Below are 20453 nucleotides of genomic sequence, written 5' to 3'. Positions count from 1 at the left end.
TGGAGAAGGTTTTAAAAAGGGCACAGTTTGAAAAAGAATCCTAACAAAAAATTAGCTATCTGTTTAAAAGATTCTGATATACTCTTTATCCCAACAAAGCAAGTTTCTGGAAAACCTGACATAATTCTGCCTGCCTTTTTCAGATGGCACATACACGGTAGTCAAACTGTAGAAATGCTGTTTAAAGTGTTGGTTGAGAAATGGTACATTCCTGGATCAAATGAGAAGACAAGTATAAAAAGCAGCATACTTGGGTCATGAAAGAATGCTTTCACGAATTGTAGTTTGGCATTGGGCCTATGGATGACATTGAAAAATGCTGGAAAGCATAGCCTTTTAAAGTCCATTATTACATTTATTCTAGGATATTATTATATGACATCTGACTGTTCACTATATCGTTCTGTGGTCCCAAAAAACCCCCAAGAGACAAATTTCCCTCAAATTAAGTGCTAGGAAAAACTTTGCTCCTCCTAGAACCCGTGTTATTATTTTTTTTCCTTAAGGATAAAGATTTTACTCAGCCTTTTTCAGCAGGGTGCTATGGCATTTTGGGCAGAACAATTCTTTGCATGTGGGAGTGCCTCTCTACTAGCCCCCTCAACCTAGTCCCCTCTCCAGGATAGCCATGTGGAATCCCTGGCTTCCAGACATGAATGCCAGTTAGGCACTCAATCACTGTGACCACCCAAACTGTCACACACATTTCTACATGCACTAGTTGAGAAATCACTACATAGACGGCTTACTTCCTTTGTTTTTTCTACCAGAAAACTCAATCAAATTAGCCATTTTAATACAGTATCTGGGTAGAATGTATTATGTCCTAAGCAGTTACAGTCTAACTTTCTCCCAGTCTTAAACTTCCAGTTTAATTTATATTTTCTCTGGTCCTGAATTTCATTTTGTACTCTGGTTTTATTGTTAAGGTAATTTAATTCCTTTGTCAAACAAGTGAGGTACAAATAAATTAATTCCCTTGATAGTTCAGAGGAATTCTACCCCCACCTTCATTATTAAAAGTATAATAGCACTAAGTTGACATAAAATATTGGTATTACATACAATATGCATTTTGAACTCTCACCCATAAAGTGACAGTAAAATTGCTCTTGAGGCACTTAGCTCTTTTAAAATAATAAAGAATAATAAGTCAAACAGAAGAAAATATTTTTTAAAAACCTTTGATGAAAGTGACTATGTATAAACAAAAATATCGTAACAGCAATTTTAAGTGAGAAGAGCCCACAGGAAGTATTTATGACTTTTAACAGTATAAAAATCCTTTTGCTAAAAATAAATTCTACATGAAATGAGTTTTCTGTGTGTGTCATTTTGGTGAAAAATTGTGGAGCAATCTAATCATATACTTTCCTTTTTCCATATGAGCAGAAATGGTTTTGATTCTGATTGAACTATATGATTCCCTCAGATTCCTTTTCATTTTGGGGGTACTGTCCAATTCTTATTGAGGGAAACTATTAAGCAACTCAACATTATTAGGCATTTGGGTATAAATTTGTTGTTTAATCTAAAACATCTTCAATGACTATAGTTCCCAAATGGTGTTTTGATTTTTACACTTATTTGCATGTCACTTAACAGTTTTAGTAGCTACTTTTGAGGTAGTACTTAGAGAAGATGCTATTGAGTAAATTCTGGAAAAAACGAGGTAACTAAGATGATACTACCTTATATTCTTCTTACCTTAGAACTGCAAACAGCTATGTTAGCAGGCAGCTGGGAAAACTGCTTCAACTCAAATACATCATGTGCCGCCCATCGGCTCATGTGATTTTCGGCTTTGCTTGATCCAATCACATTCTGGTTTGAGTGAATGTAAGCCACTTCCTGAACACCATCTAGGAGGTAATTGAGGTTTATTAAGTGATATATCAGTATAAAGCAATATGGTTCCATAAAAACACATTATTCTTATTTTTAATACTCAAGAGAAACATCAATATCACAATATTCTTTAGGAAAAAAATGGGAAAGAGAAAGAGTTCAAATATGTTGGTCTAGGTTACCTTGGAAATGACTTTTCCTTCTCATCAGTGTGAGATGAGAACTAGATAGTAGGTAACAATCTTTAGATTTAAACTTGAAATGGAGGTTTTAGTAAGAGAAAAGTCATGGTTGAGGAGGGTCCGCTCTATGAATTTGTTTGCATTGTTAATTTTAAAAAAAGTTGCTCACTAATTTAAAGAATGAAGCTAACCTTATCTGTCCCTTTAAACATGTACTTGATTACAGCGATGGAAAGGGAGCATGGGGTTTATGACCAGGGAGTTTCATTTGATTGACTTTGCTCAGTTTTATTGTTCGTATTTTGTCTTTTTTGTACATATGCCCAGAGAATGTCAAGATGAGAGCTTTTTAGGAAATGAGAAAAATTAACTCATAGCTTTTATCTGAAAGAGGTTTAAAAAATGGCTACAATTTTTATTGCTTTGCTTCTAGGCACCTATAATTCATTTTTCAATTGTGATCATAAAAGAGAAGGCTAGAATCGAAGCCTGTAAAAGCTCCCTCCAACAGCTCTGGCAATGAACCTGAGGTATGACCTTCAACACTTGTGTTGTTTCAGTCCTGAACCTCTTCAACCAGAAATTGCCAATCATGCAAACATAAAACGTTGTTAAATAATATGAAGAAACAGTAACTAGTTTAACATTCTCCTTAAATTTCAAGATGCCAGGTAATATACATGGCACATAGTTTCAAAACCTTCATGGCAGAAAATTTCCTCAGATGTTTAATGACACATTTTATCCATTATTCAAAATAGCATTAGTTCCAAACTAACTATTGACACTTTTCACAGTAAAAAAAAAAAAAAAACAAAAACAAAAAACAGAAAACCCTGAGCTGATTATTTAAAAATAGTTTATACAATAATTCCTAAACCTAAAATCTAACTGTAGCACACAAACCGAAGGGATAATTCAACACTTATTTACAACGATACCAAAATATCGTTGATATTGTTATACCAAGTATCATAACAAGCTTTTAAATAACAATACTAATAGCCACAAAGAAATCCTGATTTATATATAAATCAAACAAAGCAATTAAGATTTCTATAGCAAAATATCCTAGCTTATATCTCAGCTTCTTTCATATAGTTTTTGGGGAATAAGTCAGACACTTGTGAAGGCAATGCTAACTCTTAAAATCACCACACAGATTCTGGGCAGAGGGTGGTAACAGCAGAAGCAGGAGACTCTCTGAATCTGTATGGAAAAACAGAAAGCAACTACACAACAAAACCAAAAGCCCATGGACATTTACAACAAAATTAGGTAACAATATGCTCTCATGACCCCTAAAGTACAAACAGGTGGGCAAAATCTACCAGTAGCTATGAACTCTGTATGGTTTCAGCAAGTGTGAAGGAAGAAGGAAGCAACAGTGCTCCTGACAGACCTGAGAACAGGAGACCCCAGAATAGCCAATAGGTATTCACTGGAAAGCACAAGGGGCCAGCTGGAGACCAGCAGCTGAATCGGTGAAGGTTTCCTGCTCTCCAGTGCTGAGAGGGTGCAGGGGGTACACAGTAAGAAGGCCTGGAGGGGCTGGAGCAAGCCAACCTCTAGAACTCCCCAAACTGACCCACCAGGGCCCTCACCCAGGTCAGGGCCCAACAAAGAGGAAAAACTGCTGGGAGTGAATCAAGGATAGGAAGAACAAGGATGAGGGAAAGAAAAGATCTGGAGGAATGCAAGGCAGAGAGAGAGGAAAGCCCACCATAGTGTGGCACTCTACACAGAAATAACATGGATCTCTGTGAAGTGAACAAAGATTTCCTGAACTCTGCTTCATTTGTAAAATTCAGGGGAAATAATTTCATATAAAAATGACCAGCAGAAAAATTGCAGGGTGAAATCTCATAAAAATTATTGTGAGAAAAAAGAGAACAAGCAGAATAATATCCCTCCAATGAAAATGTGCTAGAAAGATGTGCTCACAAAACAGAAAAAGACATGAATCAACAACAATGTAATTCAGAATTAGAGGAACTCAGAAATGAGTGACAAGGACTTGACTTAGAAATTTTTTTTAATTTAAAAAATGAAGACTAAACTAGAAGAAACATAAGAGGGAATAAACACAACAGATAAGCCTTAAGAAAAATAGAACATTTTAAAAAAGCAAAATGAAATGAAGAGATGAAAGATTTGAGAGAATGTGACCACTGAAGACAGGCAAAGACAACTGAACATCCGAGTGACAGGAGTCTCTGAGGAAGAAAGCCAAAGCAAAGGAATAGAACAAGTAACTAAAAACATTAGCACAAGAAAGTCTTTCCCAAAAGAAAATTTAAGTGGAAGCAACACTGTGTATATGAGAATACAGACCCAGGATAACCAACATCAACACACAATCTAGTAAAATTATTGGACGATGAAAAGGAAAAAAATCCCCTGGGCATCTAGGGAGGAAAAAAAAAAAAAGAACACATAATACCACACTTTATGCCAGAAGAAAACGAAGCTACGTATTTCAAGACACTCAAGAAAAGACAATGTGAGCCAAGTATTTTACATCCAGCAAAATTTAACTTTTAAGTATAAGGGCACCAAACTGTTATTGTAAGAATCTCAGGGAATATTATTCTCATAAACACTTCTTCAGGAATCTACTAGGCAGCAAGATTCGGACAATCAGAGTGATGCAAGGAACACTGACACTAAGGACTGATGGGGTGCATGAAATGTGTAGTTACCTATGGACCAAGAGTAACTGAAGTATAAGTGAGGAGAGTATATGATGCAATGTCTGTGTCTTTGACAGTGAAGATGTAGTACATCCATTTTAAAAATGGAAGAAAAGGGAGAGCATAGGCAAAAACAAACTCTAAATGTTGATCCAGTCTCAGGAACCAACTGCTCTTTCGCAGGTAATAGAGGACAGAGGAGCATGTTTAAATGCATGCAGAGGATACAATTAGCAAAATGAAAACTGAGGGAAACTTCTAGAGCTGGTCCAGGTACTTCCACACTTACGTGGTAAAGCAATGAAAGGGATGAGGATTCCTGTAGATTAGAAGACACTATATAACATTTTAAAAAATGAATGAGACTAAACCATAATACCTAGTGATATGGTTTTGTTGTGTCTCCACCCAAAACTCATCTTGAATTTAACTCCCAAATCCCCACGTCATGGGAGGAACCTGGTGGGAGGTAACTGAATCTTTCCCATGTTGTTCTCATGATAGTAAGTCTCATGAGATCTGATGGTTTTATAAAGAGGAGTTCCCCTGCACAAGCTCTCTCTCTTTGCCTGCCACCATCCAGGTAAGACGTGACTTGCTCCTTGCCTTCTGCCATGACTGTGAGGCCTCCCCAGCCATGTGGAACTGTGAATCTATTACACCCTTTTTTCTTCCCAGTCTCAAGTTTGTCTTTATCAGGAGCGTGAAAATGAACTAATTCACCTACATATGAACATTTGGTGATATAACCATATAAATGTAAATAAGTAATTACTATAGAAGCTAGAATAATTGGTATCTATGGGGGCAGAGGAGCTGTGATTTGGACAGGCACATGGAGGGGGTCCTTGGGTAGATGGCAACATTCTCTATCTTGACCTGTATGTGGTCTCCCATTTATCCTGCTACCCAGCCCTTCCTTATTTATGTCTCAATCCAGCATCTTGATTCAAAGTTTCTCACAGAACTATTTGATAAAACAAAACATATTTTTAAAAGTTTTCATAATGCATCTTTGGTTACCTAAAAATTTATCCATTGATTCATATGACTGCTGTTGATTGACAACTTTCTCATTTGAACATTTCATTGGTTTTCTTGGCATCAAAGTGCTATTTTTCTTATTTTGGCTAGGGAATTTTGAAGAAAAACTGGTTCTATCTTTTATAGTTCTTGGTCTGTGGCTCTGTTTAGAGAAACTGAAGTGGCTGACGGATAAACTCTCATCTGAGGATGAATAATCATCAATAAATTGAGAGTTATGATCCTCATCTGTTGCACATACTCGGTTTGTTTTAGGAAAACCGTGAAGTTCTTTCCTGGTTTCCTTTCTTCTCTTAAACCTCGATGAACCAGTAACTCTCTTTCTTACTCTTGACTTGGAAGAAATCTCAATGTCATCAGATTCATCACTGATATCACTAGTGACTTTTCTTTTCACAATAGATTTCAGGGTTGTGTTCTCAGAACTTAACTTTTTTGAAATTATTCCATCTCTTCTGTCATCAGTCTTTCGACCATCATCATCATTTGTTTTTACAGAGTGCTCCGTTTCAGAATCCTCAGATCCCTCCAAGGGTGGCTTAAACCTTATACTATTGTCGGGGAATCTCTCAGTTGTATATTGTGTAGGACAGATGACATCACTATCTTCTGATTCTGAGACATTCTGTAAAATGCAATGTTTATCTGTATTTTTAAATTTTTTCTCATCATTGGACTTAGAAGAAATATTCTGTTCTAAAATCTTCTCATTTTTATAAAAAATATACTTTTCTTTGGGATTTAGGATGTTATCTAATTTCTGATGTTTTGAAGTACCAAGAGAGTCCTGATTTTTCTCACAATCAGCAACTGTGGCTTCTGTTGAAAGGCATATGGGTTGCTCATCAGAACTTTCATCATCAGAAGTATTTCCATCACTATCCTCAACTGCTTTACATTTTGTCTCAAACAATTTCGAGAAACCACACTGGAGTAAAGTAAGCTGTCCTGGAGAGGTGGAAGCTTTACTTGAATTGGGTGCTTTGTTTTTGGCAGTCTGTACTCCTGCAGCTCCCACTGGATCTTCATCACTGAAGTCGCTGCAGAAATCACACGCTTCCTTTGCCAGTGGCTCTGCAGCTTGTTCTGGACCTCTGCGTTCCTGACAGTCAGGCTCTGTAGGCTATAGAAGAAGCAATGATAAAAATATCAGAAAACCTCAAGATAATAGTAAGGAATCAACTGAAAAGCAATCAACTTTGGGCAGGTAATTTAGGTACAAGTATATCACTTAGTATTTTCTAAAAGTACAACATTTAATAAATAAATGTAAAGTGTTTAATATCATAGTCTAGTATAGTCTTCTCTTTCCATGTTGAATATTGTTCCAAAATAAATAAAAGTTTAAACTAGAATACCATATAATCAAAGTATTTTGAAGAAAAACATAAAGTGAAGTGTTTGGCTTCTAAGATGCAAGGACACATAATTCTGGCCTCAAAAGTGAAAAGCACACAACGTGCTGCTTAAGAATTACTGGAGTTTACTGTAGTTTAGCATATACTTCCAATCATGCTTTAAGAGTAAGATAGATTACAGGAGTTAACAAGGTAAAAAGAATCGATAACTGGAAAATTGTTCTAATTGATTTAAAAGGCCAATAGGATCTTGATCACCAGAAATAAAGAATCTTGAAATAAGATTTGCTACAATTTAAATTCAATATGTAATTTTTTCACAATAATCAGAGTAAAATATATCTTACAGTTTTCTAAAACTGAGGCTCTACTAGTAAAAGATTGTGGGAAAGTATCATCTGGTAATACTTTTGCCAATATTTGTTATTTGTGTATTTCTCTAAATTTATAAAAATTTCACCCCAAATTTAAAGTCATTGGGCTGGTATAAATTGATAGTTAATACTCTACAAGTAAATAAGAAAAAACCAGCAACATTAACAAAAAAACCTTCCACACATATTTTTTTACCTTTAAGATGGCCTTATAATGACAATAAAGATTTTGTGGTACATGAGATGGTAAACTACTATAAAGATCACAAAATTAAGGAATCAAATCAAATAAAATATCCACTTTGAATTTGAGACCAATTTTGATATTTGGGTTTAATAATTTTAAATACACATTGATGGTGATTTTTCCATTTAACTTAACCATTTAGTTAAAAATTGTTTATTTGGGATGGGTTACTTACCTAGGTGGTACTGTATTTTCAGTGTGGTGTAGTTAAAATTCAGTTCAGCTGTAAATGCCTGAACTGCTCCTGAATTTGTTCTTATGATACGAATGTTAAATCAGCCTAAATTACTAATTTTAGCCATAGTCCTCTGACTTTGTGTCCTTGACTCTTAATTTTTTTTTTCTCACAGGTTGAAAAGTGAAGGAAAAAGGAAAAGAAACAAAACTGTCACAGTACATGTTTTCTAGGTGTTGCAGGCTTCAGATTCAAATATTAACTTACCATTTCTAGTTTGTGTGCCGGAGGTCCCTCTTTCAACCATGTTGTGGCTGTCATGATCCCTGCTTCCACTTGGCCTTCTCTCTACAAAATGTCAGTAAGAAAGAAAGCAAATAGCTATGCAACACAGAGGGCAGCACAACCAGACAAACAATAGCAATGCATGCTACAGCATTCTTAATGTTATTTTTCAACTTGCTAATCATATATAAAGGTTTATGTAACAATTTAAAATACTCTTAATTCTTAAAGTTTACTTTTTCAGATACAGAAAATACTTTCCAGCCAACTTCATTAAAAGTACTAATGGGGAGAGGGAGAGTGAAGAAATGTTATATATTTACCCAGTATAATATCCATAACAACCATTCCCATATAATAATTATGGTAAGGACATATTAACATTTCAAATACCACAATGTTGAATATTGGAAACTTGATATCCTAGTCTACATTGTTACTATATTTCTTGTTCATATTCATTTCAAAATACCCCTTAGGTGTAGTAGACATCAAAATGAAAAGGTCCATCTAATATGAAATTAAAAACAATATTTTAGTTATATAACAGGTTTGCTACATCTTTTGGGAAAGTATTTGCACTTTAAAGCTTCTGATGTATCGTTTAGCAGAAGTTCTAATGGTCTAGATTCTAGAATATTAAATTCTCCTGAAAAGGAAATCAATTTTTTAAAGGCTGTATTTGTTGACAGAGCAAGGAGAAATAATACTATCATCATCAGAGTTACAAATGCCCAACTTAGGAATACACAGACATACTAATGGCATGGTTCCAGCCACCTGGTATCCAGGGCAATGAGGGAGAATCTCCTCTATGGAACTCTAGGGAATGATAAACAGTTTCTGAATTACTACAAGTCCTTTATTCCCCATTCCTCGAGGCTATTACAGCAATGGGATGGGAAGCCTCATCCCCAGGCTACCATTTATCTCCCTAACAGAAGCTAAATGGCTACAACAGGTGAAAGTGACAGTACTAGAAATCTTAAAGCTGTTGAAACTCTTTTATAATAGATAAATGGCTACTCCAGTTTTAAGCTGCTCAGGCCAAACACCTTGGAGCTATCCTTAACTCGTCTCTTTTTCTCATACCCTATATGTGACCCACCAACAAATCCTGTCAGTGCCACCTGGATAATATATACAGCATCCAGCCACTTCTCACGCCACCCACCACTGTCACCCTGGCTCAAGCCACCATCATCTCTCAGCTGGATTACTGCAGTACCCTCCTAATTGGCTTCTTGCTTCTGTCCTTGTACTTCTATTGTCTAGTTTTCAATAGTAAGTCAAGCTAATATAAATCAGACTATGTCAACTTTCTGTTCAGAACTCTCTAATTGCTTTTTGTCTCACTCAAGTAAAAGTCAAAGTTCTTGCATGGCCTGGCTCTCCGTCATCTCTCTTGCCCCATCTTTTGCTCTCTTGCGTACTCTACCGCAACCACTATGGCCTCCCTGAAATTGTGATATCACATGGGGCATGCTCCCTCCCTTAGGACCTCTGCATTTGTTTCCCCTGTCAAAAACACACCTTCCTCCCTCACCTCTTTGAATATTCATATGCAGCCTTCAGAGTGAGGGCTTCCTTGGATATCCCATCTAAAAATGCTCCTTCCTTGACAGTTCCTCAGAACCTATCATAATATACTCTGTATTTCACTTATTTATTCCGTTTATCATTTGTCTCCCCACATAGAATGTAGACTTCTGGTAGACAGGATTGTTTTGTCTATTTTGTTCTTTTATGTAAGCACAGCTCTATGAACAGTACCTGACATTTCACAGATGCTCAATAAATACTTGTAAAATGAACTCTCAATATCTATCTTTGAAGAGAAACTATAATATAGATAATGGAAAGTCAATGTAAAATAGAATGAAATTGCCCAGAAATCATAAGATTAAAAGTATAAAAATTCAAATTTTTACACCTTAAAACATTTTAAAAGAGATTTTATACAACCTTTAAAAATTAAAAATGTCTCATATGAAGTGAAATACTTCTTTTACTTTATGGTATGTGCTCCCATTATATGGGGCTTGGAATAATAATGTTTAGAATCACTTTTTGGCCCAAAGAAGCATGAATCTAACCAACCCTGAATAATTTTACATTCTGATTGATGACAAATGAGCAATTTTAATTCAAAATTTAACTTAATAATCAAGTGCTAATGATATGCCTAGCAAGACAAATGCAGGACATGAATGGCCTTGTCACCCTTTATTAATATCAATTAGAAAATAGGTTAATATCCTTAGTGTTCTGGTACATTGAAGAACTTAGATATTTTTTAAAAAGAAAATGTAAGACACGGATGGTCCTGTCATTAATAAACACTTCTGAAGGTGAAACAAGATATTCTTAGAATGACCAGTGAACAAGAGGACATTTTTTTGTGTGTGTGAGACTGAGTCTTGCTCTGTTACCCAGGCTGGTGTACAGTGGCACAATGAATAAGAGAACTTTCTCTACATAATAACTTGTCATCCTGATACATCTTATAGAACACTTGTTTAACAAAGGAATAGGTGGTTATTCTGACAAAACAGATAACTATGTCATATATGACAGAAAACAGGATAATGTAATGCTAATATTTTTATAGACAATGATTTTAACATGAATATAGGTATGTCAAGTAGTACTTTAGATGGAGATGACAGCTGGGTGTGGGAGCTAGAGGGCAAACAAAGCTATTGATATGAAAAGAGGAACTGAAAAGAACAAATTCATGAAAGAAACAGCATATTTAAAAGCAAGGGGGAAAAATACAAAACGTAGGACTCCAAATGGGCCACTCAATTCAGAATCAAATGTAGTTACTATAAAAGAGAAACTCAGCAGTACACACCAGAAATTGTATAATAGTAATAATATTTATAGGATTCAAATAATATACACCTTCTTCTCCCTCGTCCATCCATGGTTTACTGCTGGACTTGTTTAGCATTCGATTCCTGACATTACATGGTTATTATGTAAACGTTCTCTTCTACCTCCCGTCAAGATGGTTTAAGTTCTTCAAGGACAGGAACCAATTGTTCCTTAAACTGTCTTTATGGTACTTACTGAATAAATGAAGTACATTAAGATTTTACTACAGGGCCGGGCGCGGTGGCTCACGTCTGTAATCCCAGCACTTTGGGAGGCCAAGGTGGGTGGATCACGAGGTCAAGAGATCGAGACCATCCTGGTCAACATGGTGAAACCCCGTCTCTACTAAAAATACAAAAAATTAGCTGGGCACAGTGGTGCGTGCCTGTAATCCCAGCTACTCAGGAGGCTGAGGCAGGAGAATTGCTTGAACCCAGGAGGCGGAGGTTGCGGTGAGCGGAGATCACGCCATTGCACTCCAGCCTGGGTAACAAGAGCAAAACTCCAAAAAAAAAAAAAAAAAAAAAGATTTTACTACAAAGTCCTGGAAGTCAAGGAAAATATCCTGAAGTTCTCTAAGACTCAGTTTCCTCATCTATACCATGAGGAGGTTGAAAAAGATGATATTCCAGTATTTTATGATACCTATATGAATACCAATTAGAAAATAGGTTAATACCCTTAGTATGTTGGCATATAAAAGAACTTAAAAACCTTTTTAAAAAAGGATATAAAATCTTTTGTTTCCAGAATAAGAAACATCTGTATGCTGAGGATGAACACAACGGGGAGAGTTTAAAATATTGGTGTGGAATTTTTATTGGGAACAGAAAACAAAAATCTCCATGAAACATGAGAGTACATCTCAGGGAGTATTTGGTAACTTTTAATCAAAACACATTTTATGTTTTGTTTATTTAGGAAAACCTTTTTTTAGTTCTTGACTTCATCAGCTGTTTTCAAAACAATAAACTTCTCTCTGCCCATCTTAAAATGCCCTTGCAGTATATACTACCTAGTATATGTGTTTGTGTGTGTATATTATTTATAATTACTCTAAGGAAATCCTTAGTTTAGAGATACAATAATTCATTTCTTATTCTCTACAAGTAGAAATTCCAAGGCATTTTTGATAAAGAAAACCAGAAATTTCTCTGAAAAGGCAACAGCAATTGTATTTCAAGTTTCCTGAGGAAGAAAAACTATATTTAAAATGTTATTGAAAAGGTCAGAGAAGAAGTTCACACCTCCAGGATGTCCCTTGTAAGACAAGACCCTTGGGACCTTAGTTTGAAGAGGTTATGGATCCCAAAAAGCTCTCCTTGATGCTCTTTTGATCCTTGAACTGCTTCAAAATATCTTTTGGCATTTTCACTTCCAACCACCACACAGTGAAGTTGCTAAAACAGAAAAAACACAAGATATTTTTGAAGCATTTGCTCCAACAATATGTCAGAATTTCCTGGCATTCCCTGTATATACACAGCTTTAGCTGGAGCAGGCAGAATCTCCTTAGGGAGGAAATTTTGTTTTAATTTCCCTGGCAGATGTTGCCATTATGGTGAAATAATCATAATCCGGCCAGTCTTATTGAAGCAGAGATCTTATATTTCCTATTTTATCTATTTTCTAACAACTGAGTCAAGATTACATCTCTATGGAATATCCACCTGACATAAATGTTTAATAATAAAAGCATACATTTGAATATACTTTTCTCCTTTTTAAACTCTTATTACAAGAACTACTAAAACTTGCAGAAGTAATTACTATATCACTAAAATCAAATTACAATCTAACGTAATGATATGATAACCACCTTGGTGTCAAAACTAATTGTGGCTTGACTACATTGCATACTAACAGCAAAAATGCTATCACTGCTTTAAGAAACAATGTATCTTTGAAATAATTTTGAATATAGAAAGAACACTGACGTGGAACATTTAAAAACACCATTTCAGTATTAACATTAATATGCACTCTCTATTTGCTGAATATTTTACAAAATGTAATATAAATATGTAAAATTAAAATACAATCTGATTAACCCCAAGTGTACTTTAAAATTTCTTGAAAGAAACAAAGAACGTACAGAATGGAAAATAACTTCAGTCTATTCATGGAAGAATTACATGCTTAAGGAGAAATGATGCTTAAGGGCCAGGCATAATGGCTCACCCCTACAATCTCAGCACTTTGGGAGGTGGAGGTGGAGGTGGGCAGATCACCTAATGTCGGGAGTTAGAGACCAACCTGGCCAACATGGTGAAACCCCTTCTCTACTAAAAATATAAAAATTAGCTGGGCCAGGTGGTGGGCACCTGTAATTCCAGCTACTTGAGAGGCTGAGGCAGGAGAATCGCTTGAGCCTGGGAGGTAGAGTCTGCAAGTAAGCTGAGATGGTGCCACTGCACTCCAGCCTGGTTGACAGAGCAAGACTCCGTCTCAAAAACAGAGAGAAATGCTAAACTATTGAGATTATCATCAGAGTTCATTTGCACTGTAATAAGTAACTCTAACAGCTGCCATTTATTGAACATTTATTACATGAATAGCATTTTATTTACAAACTCTCATTTTATCCTTACAACCTTTTATCATCTCTATTTTAGAAATAAAAGAACTAAAATTTTTCTATTTTAAAAATAAAGTAACAAGTTTAGAGAAATTAAGGGACTTGCTCACAGCTGCCAGCTAAGAAGTATCACTCCTAGAATGTGTACCTTGGTTTGGCTGAATCTAAAATTTACTAATTACTATTTACTATTAACTAACCTCTCACTTTCAAAATGCCCCTCTTAAAACCCTTGGCACCTTCTGGTATATAAAAGAAGTTTTAAAGAACTTACGGATCAACATACCAACTTGATCAGTTTGATACCAATGTTCCAGAAACATGGGCTGTAACCCTGGGAGTACAGAATTACAGTAACAATTGATACAAGTCCCAGATACCTATTTTACCCTTGCTATTAAAACTACCTTAAACACTCAAATTGTCAGACTGCAGGAACTCTAACTATAATCACCAAGGTAATTTGTAGCCTTAATTTGAGTCTTTATAAGCTTCCTAGCAAAGTTTTATCACAAAATTTATAAAAAGCACATTATTTTGTACTTATTTGTTTTCCAAAGTGGCTCCAGTAAAAGTGGAAATCAGGTGTTTCCATCTGTAGGCTATTAAAAGAAACATGTTGGAATTCAAGAGGGTAGGGAAAAAATTAGTAATTAGAAAATGTAACTTAGTTTGTAGCTTAAGAAAAATCCATACAAAAAAGAAAAATGCCTGGATCTCATCCTAACAACAGACAAAATAAACAAAGAACATTTATGTTAACAAGTTCATGACCGTTCTTCCATCCTCAAGCCCAGTGGTATGGCATCTTCGTATTTTTCTCTCTGACCCTTTGCTTCTTTACCATGGGTTATTAGGTAGTAGGGTCAGAGAAAGCAGAGATGATGTGCACATCTGACCCTTATTTTAAAAATCCTTATAACTACACTGGCCCATCTGGATAACCTGGGTGGCTTGGGGATTAGGAAGTCAACATCTTTGGAGACTATTATTCAGCCTACCACAGTAAAGAAGTGCAAAAAGAATGATCAGAGCAAGCAGAAATGGCACAGAAACCATACTAATGTGTTCCCACTAGTCAAATATGAGACAATATCAACATCAAAGTAAATAGTGATATTCAATGGGTTGTAATCTGTTACTAAAATAGGAAGCCATGAGACCACACAGATTAAATAAATAGAAGGGAAAGCTCATTAATGGTAGAGTGCCAAAGAATAATCAAGAAGAATAATGGAAATAGAAAAATCACCACCTGACAACCATTATAGTGGTAGCTGATTCAGACAGAAATCACAAATGAACGCTAAGGCTGATGCGTGCTGGTTTGATGAGGAATGGAATGAGGAACTGGCAGTCTCAGAGGATCTCCCCATAAACTACTTATCAATTACAAAGAAAAAAACAGTAACTTTGCAGTGGAGAAACTCAGCTGACACAACTCAAACTCAGCTTGACCTGTGATCAAGGTTAACGTGAGGAATAGTAAAGCAGGTCACTCTCATGTGCTTTCTGACTGATGCAATGAAAAGAGCACAGCATCGTGCCTGTAACATTTGTGCCAATACTGCTTGGCCTGAGTCCGGACATGAGGAAACATCAAATGGACCTAGACTGAAGGACATCCTACACAAAGAAAGGCCTTATTCTTTAAAATTGTCAAGGTCTTGAAAGACAAAGAACGCCTGGGTAATTACTCCAGGATGAAGAAAACTGGAGACACAAGCAAATGGAGCCATGATCCTTGATTAAATCCTGGACCAGAAAGGAAAAAGAGACATTGCTAGAAGAGGTGGGGAAATTGAATGGGTCCTGTGGATTATAGCATCATGTTTTATCAATGTTAATTTCTTGATGTGAATAACTGCATTTTGGAGAGGAGCGTGGGGGGCGGGGAAAGTCAGTTGCAGAACAGTATATACAACTGAGTGTTTAGAATGCATAAAACTTTTTAACGTATATATTAAGTAGGAGAGTGTACTTCTTTTGGGGAAATACACACTGGAAAATTTAGAGTGTTGGTAGGAGAGTGTTGCTTCTTTGGGGAAATACACACTGGTGAGATGTCTTAAATGGCTCAGAAAAAGAATAAAGATAATGGCTGAGAGAAAGAGAAAGCAAGTGTGTAAAATGTCAGTAAACAGAGAATTTGAGTGAAGCTAACTAGGGGTTCTTTGTGCTGTTCTTGTCATTCTTCTGCAAATACTTATAAATAAAATTTACACACACACACACACACACACACACACACACACACACACACACACCCCTGACATAAGAGATGAATTTCTGAATGCCAAACTTTAGATTGCTTAAATGTTCCAAACCTGAAGGAGCACAGCTGCTGTATAAGTGTTTATATTTTTAAAATGTATAAAATATCTTGAACACGTTATTACAACAAATGCAACAAAAGATATCAAAATAAAAGCCCCTGATGAACGAACAATACAGGTCACTCCTTACTAGTCTAACCAGTGCTGTAATGTTTAGGTGTATCCTTCTAGACATCTTTCAATGAAGTCAAAGCTATTTATACATACAGATGCTCCTTAATTTATGATGGGGTTATCTCTAAATAAACCACTGTAAGTCAAAAATACCATTAGGTCTAAAGTGAGTTTTGGAGTTAGGATAGGCTTATCTGGATGTGGCCCCATTGTAAATAGAGGAGCATACTTCATACACAAATGGGTTATCACTTTAGCACCATCATAAAACTGAAAAAATATGAAGTTGAACCATGTCATAAATCAGGGACAGTCTATCACACAGAAATAGTTTTATGTGTAAGCACATTAAAACACTGTATATATTGTTCTGTAAATTGCTTTTTGGACTCACTTAAAAATGTCTAAGACATCTTGCCACATCAGTACATTTGATCTGACTGCAATTTAATTTTACTGTCACAAAGTAATATAGGTATCAGAATTTATCATTCTGTTACTGTTGGACATTTAGGTTGTTTGTTTTTTAAACAAATGCAAGCAATGCTAAATAAAAACCCTTGTCATCCTTCACTGGGCATATGCGACAGGATTTCTGTCAAGTTAAGTATGGGGCCTCTACAATACCTATACTCTCAACAATAGTATACGAGCATCTCTCCAATGCCCCAACCAACAAAGAACACCACCAATCTCCCCAACCCCGCAAAAACACCTCAAAATAAAATTTTTTAAAAAGCTTTTTTGCAGAGTATTTTTTTATTGCATTTTAGGTTTTGGGGTACATGTGAAGAACTTGCAAGATTATTGCATAGGTACACACATGGCAGTGTCATTTGCTGCCTTCCTCCCCATCATCTATATCTGGCATTTCTCCCCATGTTATCCCTCCCCAACTCCCCACCCCCCTGCTGTCCCTCCCTTATTTCCCCCCTACAGATCCCCGTGTGTGATGCTCCCCGCTCTGTGTCCATGTGTTCTCATTGTTCAACACCCACCTATGAGTGAGAACATGTGGTGTTTGATTTTCTGTTCTTGTGTCAGTTTGCAGAGAATGATGGTTTCCAGGTTCATCCACGTCCCCACAAAGGACATGAACTAAAAACTCATCGTTTTTGATGGCTGCATAGTATTCCATGGTGTATATGTGCCACATTTTCCCTGTCCAGTCTATCATCGATGGGCATTTGGGCTGGTTCCAGGTCTTTGCTATTGTAAACTGTGCTGCAATGAACATTCATGTGCATGTGTCCTTATAGTAGAACGATTTATAATCTTTTGGATATATACCCAGTAATGGGATTGCTGGGTCAAATGAAATTTCTACGTCTAGATCCTTGAGGAATCACCACACTGTCTTCCACAATGGTTGAACTAATTTACACTCCCACTAACAGTGCAAAAGTGTTCCTATTTCTTCACATCCTCTCCAGCATCTGTTGTCTCCAGATTTTTTAATGATCACCATTCTAACTGGCATGAGGTGGTATCTCAATGTAGTTTTGATTTGCATTTCTCTAATGACCAGTGATGATGAACATTTTTCATATGTTTGTTGGCCTCATGTATGTCTTCTTTTGTAAAGTGTCTGTTCATGTCCTTTGCCCACTTTTGAATGAGCTTTTTTGCTTTTTTCTTGTAAATCTGTTTTAGTTCTTTGTAGATTCTGGATAGCAGCCCTTTGTCAGATGGGTAGATTGCAAAAATTTTTTCCCATTCTGTTGGTTGCTGATTCACTTTAATGACTGTTGCTTTTGCTGTGCAGAAGCTGTGGAGTTTGATTAGGTCTCATTTGTCTATTTTGGCTTTTGTTGCCAATGCTTTTGGTGTTTTGGTCATGAGTCCTTGCCTATGCCTATGTCCCGAATGGTTTTGCCTAGGTTTTCTTCTAGGGTTTTTATGGTGTTAGGTCTTATATTTAAGTCTTTAATCCATCTGGAGTTAATGTTAGTGTAAGGTGTCAGGAAGGGGTCCAGTTTCTGCTTTCTGCATATGGCTACCCAGTTTTCCCAACACCATTTATTAAACAGGGACTCCTTTCCCCATTGCTTGTTTTTGTCAGGTTTGTCAAAGATTGGATGGTTGTAGATGTGTGGTGTTGCTCTGAGCCTCTGTTGTTCCATTGGTCTATATCTCTGTTTTGGTACCAGTACCATGCTGTTTTGATTACTGTAGCCTTGTAGTATAGTTTGAAGTCCAGTAGTGTCATGCCTCCTACTTTTTTTTTTTTTTTTTTTGCTTAGAACTGACTTGGCTATGTGGGCTCTCTTTTGGTTGCATATGAAGTTTAAGGTGGTTTTTTCCAGTTCTGTGAAAAAGGTCATTGGTAGCTTGATGGGGAGAGCATTGAATCTGTAAATTACTTTGGGCAGTATGGCCATTTTCACAATATTGATTCTTCCTAACCATGAACATGGAATGTTTCTCCATCTGTTTGTGTCCTCTCTTATTTCGTTGAGCAGTGGTTTGTAGTTCTCCTTGAAGAGGTCCTTTACGTTCCTTGTTAGTTGTATTCCTAGGTATTTTATTCTCTTTGTAGCAATTGTGAATGGCAGTTCTTTCTTGATTTGGCTCTCTTTAAGTCTGTTATTGGTGTATAGGAATGCTTGTGATTTTTGCACATTGATTTTGTATCCTGAGACTTTGCTGAAGTTGCTTATCAGTTTCAGGAGATTTTGGGCTGAGACGATGGGGTCTTCTAGATATACAACCATGTTGTCTGCAAACAATTTGACTTCCTCCTTTCCTATTTGAATACCCTTTATTTCTTTTTCTTGCCTGATTACTCTGGCTAGAACTTCCAATACTATATTGAATAGGGGTGGTGAGAGAGGGCATCCTTGTCTAGTGCCAGATTTCAAAGGGAATGCTTCCAGTTTTTGCCTATTCAGTATGATATTGGCTGTTGGTCTGTCGTAAATAGCTTTTATTATTTTCAGATACGTTCCATCAATACCTAGTTTATTGAGGGTTTTTAGCATAAAGGGCTGTTGAATTTTGTCAAAGGCCTTCTCTGCGTCAATTGAGATAGTCATGTGGTTTTTGTCTTTGGTTCTGTTTATGTGGTGAATTACGTTTATAGACTTGAGTATGTTGAACCAGCCTTGCATCCCCGGGATGAAGCCTACTTGATCATGGTGGATAAGCTTTTTGATGTGCTGTTGCAATCAGTTTGCCAGTATTTTATTGAAGATTTTTGCATCTATGTTCATCATGGATATTGGCCTGAAGTTTTCTTTTCTTGTTGAGTCTCTGCCAGGTTTTGGTATCAGGATGATGTTGGTCTCATAAAATGATTTGGGAAGGATTCCCTCTTTTTGGATTGTTTGGAATAGTTTCAGAAGGAATGGTTCCAGCTCCTCTTTGTATGTCTGGTAGAATTCGGCTGTGAACCCGTCTGGACCTGGGCTTTTATTTGGGTGGTAGGCTCTTAATTGCTGCCTCAACTTCAGACCTTGTTATTGGTCTATTCAGGGTTTTGGCTTCTTCCTGGTTTAAGCTTGGGAGGATGCAAGTGTCCAGGAATTTATCCATTTCTTCCAGGTTTACTAGTTTATGTGCATAGAGATGTTTGTAATAATCTCTGATGTTGGTTTGTATTCCTGTGGATCCAGGTTTACTAGTTTATGTGCATAGAGATGTTTGTAATAATCTCTGATGCTGGTTCGTATTCCTGTGGAATCTGTGGTGAAATCCCCTTTATCGTTTTTTATTGCATCTATTTGATTATTCTCTCTTTTCTTTTTTATTAATCTGGCTAGTGGTCTATTTTGTTGATCCTTTTGAAAAACCAGTATTTTCTTTCTCTAGATTATGAGTGTCGTTAAAAAGATCTTTTCACATATGTATTAACCACTTGCATTTTTTTCTTCAGTGAAATGCCTATTATTCTTTTTATTCGTTTGTGGGTGATACGGTTTGGCTGTGTTCCACCCAAATCTCATCTTGAATTGCAGCTCTCATAATTCCCAAGTGTTGTGGGAGGGACCCAATGGGATATAACTGAATCATGAAGGTGGTTCCCCCCATATTGTTCTTGTGGTAGCATATAAGTCTTATGAGATATGATGGTTTCATAAGGGGAAAACCCCTTTGGTTTGATTTTCATTCTCTCTTTGACTTCGTCCATGTCTTTTGCCTTCTGCCATCATTGGGAGGCCTCCCCAGCTATGCAGAACTGTGAGTCCATTAAACCTCTTCTTTATAAACTACTCAGCCTCTGGTATGTCTTTATCAGCAGTATGAAAACAGACTAATAGAGTGGAAGTTCTTAATATTTTGCAGATGCTGCTCTTTCATCATAGATATTGCAAACATTTGTTCCTAGTCTATCTTTGAT

At 36.4% G+C, this 20453-nt stretch overlaps 1 protein-coding gene across 7 annotated transcripts in view; it reads right to left on the bottom strand.

The window, feature by feature from the left end:
• The window catches only part of ERCC6L2 (ERCC excision repair 6 like 2), a 169386-nt gene that overhangs the window by 32530 nt on the left and 116403 nt on the right, over positions 1 to 20453 (bottom strand). For all 7 annotated transcript variants that reach the window (XM_064361532.1, XM_012461937.2, XM_012461936.3 and 4 more), the window contains 4 exons: positions 12334 to 12486; positions 8189 to 8269; positions 5747 to 6890; positions 1708 to 1862 (listed from right to left, as the gene is read on the bottom strand). In XM_064361532.1, coding sequence (XP_064217602.1) covers positions 1708 to 1862; positions 5747 to 6890; positions 8189 to 8269; positions 12334 to 12486 — 1533 coding nt within the window. The remainder of the gene's footprint in view (positions 1 to 1707; positions 1863 to 5746; positions 6891 to 8188; positions 8270 to 12333; positions 12487 to 20453) is intronic.

This window comes from Aotus nancymaae, unplaced genomic scaffold (assembly GCF_030222135.1).
Source record: "Aotus nancymaae isolate 86718 unplaced genomic scaffold, 86718_ANA_hifiasm-v0.15.2.pri h1tg000041l, whole genome shotgun sequence".
In the NCBI taxonomy this organism is placed as follows: Eukaryota; Metazoa; Chordata; class Mammalia; order Primates; family Aotidae; genus Aotus; species Aotus nancymaae.
Note: the sequence above shows the minus strand (reverse complement) of the source record. Positions and strands in the feature narration are given on the sequence as shown.